This window comes from Helianthus annuus, chromosome 17 (assembly GCF_002127325.2).
Source record: "Helianthus annuus cultivar XRQ/B chromosome 17, HanXRQr2.0-SUNRISE, whole genome shotgun sequence".
Taxonomy (NCBI): domain Eukaryota; kingdom Viridiplantae; phylum Streptophyta; class Magnoliopsida; order Asterales; family Asteraceae; genus Helianthus; species Helianthus annuus.
The window spans coordinates 119,392,619-119,398,507 of NC_035449.2; the positions used below are offsets into that span (position 1 = coordinate 119,392,619).

Sequence of the window (5,889 nt, forward strand, 5' to 3'; positions counted from 1 at the left end):
ATCTGAATAACAAACTATGGAGAACTTGTTTGTATCGGGTTCTTCTACTAGTTACTTGATCAACGGACTGATCGGTAACGTTACTCTACTTGTGCTCCGATTTAAGCGGCGTGTTCCGATCAACGTTGTTTAAAGGTGATGAAGAGTTTAGAAACCCTAGAATGATGGTGTTTTTACGGGAAAAACGTGATAATTGAAAAACATCAATCTATACGGCCCGTATACATTTGGTAAACATAAAAACCTCAGAAATAAATCCATTGAGCCGTATACTTTTTATAAATCGTATACACTTGTATACGGCTCGTATAACTATATACGAGCCGTATATAGTAAAATCAAAAAAAACATTCTCTGCGCATCTTCCTATTCAAAAACATTCTATACGGGCCGTATATTTTGTATACGGCCCGTATACACTAGGGATGTGAAAATAAGATATAGGGGGTGCGGGAATAAGGGGGGCCTATAATAATTAATATACATCAACGCACTATGGCACTATGCCATCAATCACATGTAATAGTTACAGAAGCTTTTTCAACTCCAATTTTTTTATTTCTTTTTTTTTATTTTTCTTCTACTCATGCAACAAATAAATATTTAAAAATACCCGTCTGGCAAGAAACTCGAACTCAAATACGCCAACCGCGTTTACTTCTCACCGCACAAGCATCTGGCTGCCTGTAATGCGAAATAGGTGAGGATGATATCTGCGCCAGCACGCCTCAAACACATCAGTGATTCCAGCATTACTTTTTGCTCATCGATCATTTTTAAGACGCCTCCGGCTTTTATCATCGAGTACTCTCCTGAAACCTACAACCCCAAAAAACAAAATATTTAACGACTCGACTACGCATACGAATTGCAGAAGTTCATTTTCTGGCCTGTTTACACCCATAATATGTCAAACTAGCCAATGTCTAGGATGGCAAATTGTGTTGGATCGGCAGGTGAGCAGGTTGAAATTGATGAACCCGCACACGACCCATATAATTATTAGTGTCAAAGATATCAACGTTGACCAAACATAAAAGTATAAAACCATGTAACCCAAACACAACCCTGTAACATGTTTATCTAAACGGGTCAAATGGGTTAGCGGATTGTAAATGGGTTGTAATCATGTTGTAAACAAGTTAAATGTATTTAACCGGGTTGGTGGGTTGAGCTTACAAATTAGATAATTTTGGTTTTTTCCTATGTTGTCAAAGACACAAGGCGCAGGCGAGGCTCATCGGCCTCGCCCGGAGCCTAGGCGCAAAAAAGCGTGGGCTTTTTTAAGAAAAATGAGTTTCTGAGCTGGAATTTGGTTGAACTCGTACGTCCGCGGACACGAATGCAGCTCCGAAAACCCGGGCCCGCGTGAGGCAGTTTTTGCACGCACTTGGTTTCGTTTTTTTTTTTTTTTTCTGCTTATCCACTGCGCCTCAGCACTGTGTCACGAATTGCCACCCCTCAGTATGAAGCAGAAGTAACTTTAAAATGAGATTATGTTTTGGTTTGACGCTCATAGGTGAGGGTTAACAAAGTATGAGTTACCTTTTTTTTTTTTTTTTTTTTTGGGGGGGGGGGGGGGGTAACCTATCCAAGAGGCTTTCTTATTCATCTTTCTTAAAGGGTATTTTAGACAATTGTCAAAAATATAAATTTGTATTATAAAAAACATGTTGGTGAAATATATACAGTGATTATACACAGATCCCAGACCTTACCCCTTAACTCAACCCCTTTGTGGTTGTAGAAGTGACGATACATATAACGTGATATGAACATTAGAACTAATGATTACCTGATATGCAGCGATTGGCAATGGAGAGTTATCACGGAGCAACCTAACAACATCCAAGTAAGGCAAGCCTGGTTTTACCTGCGACCAATTATAGGTGATTACAGTTAAAATACTATTTCATCGGTAAAACAATAAAACTTAAAAAAAAAAAAAAGAAAATACTGACCAGAAGGATGTCTGCCCCTTCAGACTCATCTGCACGCAACTCAATCAGGGCTTCTCTATAGTTTGCAGGGTTCATTTGGTAACTTTTGCACAAAAGCCACAGTAAATACACTTTATTCCATCAAGTTTTCACATTATTAAACTAATAAACAAGGAAACACAACAGTCACATACGTTTTCTTATCTCCAAAACGGGGATTCGAGTCTAACGCTTCTCGAAATGGACCGTAAAATGAGCTGGCGTATCTGTACACAACAAAAGCAGACATGTTTTGAGAAAACCAGCCAACTCAAAAGCAATAGATAAGGGTAGATTAGAAATTTACTTTGCAGTATAGGACATAATAGACACATGTTGGAAACCTTCAGCATCAAGGGCTGACCGAATTGCCCCTACACGACCATCCATCATGTCACTGGGACTTACCACATCTGCTCCAGCACGAGCCTATGAAAGAAACGCACATTGCCAAAACCGAACTTAGAAACACTTAGTAGATCATATCACATATGAAAGTAAGCATATACCTGTGAAACAGCCTGTTTGCATAACTGATGCACAGTCTCATCGTTCAATATAACTCCTGTATAACATAACACACATGAGTGCATTCATCGATGATTGGCATACCTTCTCCATCGGGATTTAAAGCTTTTAAAATAATAATAATCAAATTGCAAACAAGAGGAATTTTTCATCATTTTATTTCAGATTTTGTTAATTTTTTTTCTTACCATCTTCTCTGACAATACCATCATGCCCATCCGAAGAATATGGATCTAGAGCAACGTCAGTGTAAATAATCTGTCCACGTAAACATTAAACCATTAAAATTTCACCCAAAATTACTCGGTATATAAAATAATATAAAAAAAAATCAATGCATATTCTTCTTACAAGATCAGGGTACTTGTCCTTGAGCAAGCGGATAGTTCGAGGTACTAGTCCATTATCATTGTATGCTTCATCTCCGGTGGGACTCTAAAAATCCAAAAACCGAATTACTTTACACTTTTTTTTGTGAGGGATACATTGAATTGAAATATAAACAGCAACCTTTAATGCATCCGGAACTTTAGGGAAAAGCACAATACTGTTGACCCCAACATCACGAGCCTTGGCAACCTGACATACCACATGATAAGGACCAGTTATTTTATTTTCCAACAAGAAAGCAAAACCGAGAAGAAATAGATAACAAACCTCTTCAACAAGCCCGTGTCTCCATCCAAGCCTATAGCAACCGGGCATGGCCCCGATAGGTGTGTCCTCTTCACCTGCAAATCCAAAGAAGAATGAAACCGAAAAATATAAAGTAGAAATAAAATGAAGAGATATAACAATTGTCATCGATTTGGACCTTCATGAATGAAAAGTGGGTACACAAAATTTGCAGGGGACAAGCTTGTTTCCTGGAATGCAGATCTCAAGACTGGTGACCGACGGTTGCGACGTGGCCGACTCCTAATATCCTTCATAAATGAGCAGGCATAACATGTAAAGATCATGAAATAACACACTTGTTATATATTGTCGAACCTTGCATGAATTCTTTAAAATAAAGAGGAGAAGCAGTCACTCACTGCCCTGCTTCATTCAATAACTAAATATTTAAACTACAATTACAAGAATTGAGTGGTGATTTGCGTGTCTCAGTTCGCGTTTAGATTGCCTGGCGAGTTGTTCAAGTGGTGATTTCTGTATCTTGACCGACCATTGCCTATCGCTTTATTTGATTCTTAAACTTTTAACCCATTGCGTACTCTTATTTCTACCAGAAATTAAGGTGAGAACACTTACAACTGAAGTACCCACAGGAGTTCCAGCAGGAGAAGCGGGAATGGGGGGCACCGGAGGCGCTTCAGGGATGTTTCCAGCAACAACAGCAGCTTCACATTCTGCATCACTCATACCCAACTTTTTGATGGGTCCGTCATTTGTGGAAGCCTTTACTACAAGCATACGCCTATGTGGCAAACTAGATACCGACGGGCGAATTGGAAGAGCATTAGCATTAAATTTTCCATGGCTAAGGCAATCTAGACCCTTGATTGTTCCAACATTCAATGGCATATTCACAATTGTGGAAGCCATAACTATGAATTCTGCAACAACAAAATACAAGAAAAAGTTATTAGAAAAAAATCAAGAAACCTGAAAATAAAGATATACGTGGTTTGTTGTTTGGAGAAAATAAAAGTAACTATTCTACCTATAGTATAAAGCTATGCAGTTAGTGCGGTAAAATATCGGATATCGGTCAAGGACCGATATTTGAAATATAGGTTATCTCGGTGAGATATCGGTGGGATATCGGTAATTTTAATATAATGCAGAATTTTTATATATAGCAATTTAACACCAATAATTCAGTGATATATCAGTGATATATCGGTTATATCGGTCAAATATCGGTGATATATCGGTCAAATATCAGTCAATATCGCCGATAATATCGGTACCGATATTTGACACCGATATTTTACTAAGTGACCGATATTAACTGCATAGGTATAAAGCATCGATTTAGATTAGTTTCAAATTCCGGCCCTCGGTTGCTTTGAACTTCTCAGTTCTAGTGATTGTTTACTAAGCCCCCTCTTGGCTGTGGAGCCATAAGGGAAAGTCAGTCTTGTCAATGCGATGGGGTTACATATTAAATCGATTGAGGGCATTACATCTGAATCATTAAACATTTCTCCATCTCCATGCATACTAACTACAGAACTAGCGATTGTTCCAGACACCACTAATCATTTTCTGCGGTTTCCATACACACACCGAAGAAACTAATTCACCTTTTTCTCAGTAATAACTTACAAAAAAAAAAAAAAAAATCCATCTAGGAACAAATTACATGTTCATGTATTTAACTATTTCTTACCTGCTTTTCAGCATATTTACTATGCATACTCAACCAGAAAAAAACTGATAACTAATAACCTAACATCAAATTTATTTCACAAGAAGATAGTGGGACAGCGTTACCGATAAATACATATCAGTATGCTTCAATGCACAGTTTGATAAATCACGGGGTCTTGGGTCTTCGAATGTGATTTTTTTTGAAGTGATATTATAACTTGGAGTCGCAATAATTCGTTTCTACTGTTGGATAATCTACTTCTTCCGCCAATCATCATATTAATTAGGGCTCAAATAGTAAGTTTCTGAATGATGATTTTGATAATAAGTGTAACATGATTGATCATAGATACCCTTATTTGATATATGTTTTTCTTTAAGCAATCAAAATTTTGTATAATAAAAAAAACATCAATTGTGATAATTCGTAATTGCAACCTCCACTTTGGGGATCACATCTCCAATATCTTCGTATCATAAGAAACGAGACACAATTTTTAACTGGAAACCTACACTCAATTGTTTAAATGATCAACACTAGACTTCAATTACACTAAAAAGAAACAAACTAATACATAAATTTGTATCCATCATCTTGCTGTCAAATGCAGATTAACAAATAAAACGAATTCAATTTAAAACCAAACAGCACAATAAATCCCTACACAAATTTCAAAGACGAGAGATAAAAGTTTACGACTAACAGGATTGTTATGATGGCGGAGGAGTTGACGACGCTGCAGGGCCGGCGATGGAGGAGCAATTGGTAGGTAATGTGACAAAGATGGGCTTTCATCGTTTTAGATCAGATTTTGTATCTATCTTCTGTTTTTTTACCACAAACATAAGTGCCACTAAACTTTTTATTTTTACAAATTTACACTATACCTTAAACTCTTAAAGTTATCTCTAATTTCATCACTAACCAACCGGACGATGTCGTGTGATAGGTTGACGGGTTGGTAGGTTAACTTGATCAAGATGAACATGCCTCGTATTTTTATTTGTGTCAAAACATCGACCTTAGCGTGTTAGGAGTTAAAGTTGTGTAATCCGAACACGA

At 37.3% G+C, this 5,889-nt stretch overlaps 1 protein-coding gene across 2 annotated transcripts; it reads right to left on the bottom strand.

Moving 5' to 3' along the window:
* Positions 1-448: 448 nt before the first annotated feature.
* Positions 449-5,663, bottom strand: LOC110920775 (delta-aminolevulinic acid dehydratase, chloroplastic). Of its 2 annotated transcripts, none has more exons than XM_022164969.2 (13): positions 5,531-5,663; positions 3,762-4,066; positions 3,322-3,433; positions 3,165-3,238; positions 3,018-3,086; positions 2,859-2,942; positions 2,696-2,765; positions 2,489-2,544; positions 2,287-2,408; positions 2,135-2,206; positions 1,962-2,043; positions 1,796-1,873; positions 449-819 (listed from the first exon to the last, which is right to left on the bottom strand). In XM_022164969.2, exons 2-13 carry the CDS (start codon positions 4,053-4,055, stop codon positions 655-657), a joined length of 1,278 nt encoding a protein of 425 aa, XP_022020661.1. In that variant the 5' UTR covers positions 4,056-4,066; positions 5,531-5,663; the 3' UTR covers positions 449-654. The 2 variants fall into 2 exon arrangements, with proteins under 2 accessions (XP_022020661.1, XP_022020662.1); XM_022164970.2 differs by having other exon boundaries at positions 464-819; positions 5,524-5,639.
* Between the last annotated feature and the right edge of the window lie 226 nt (positions 5,664-5,889).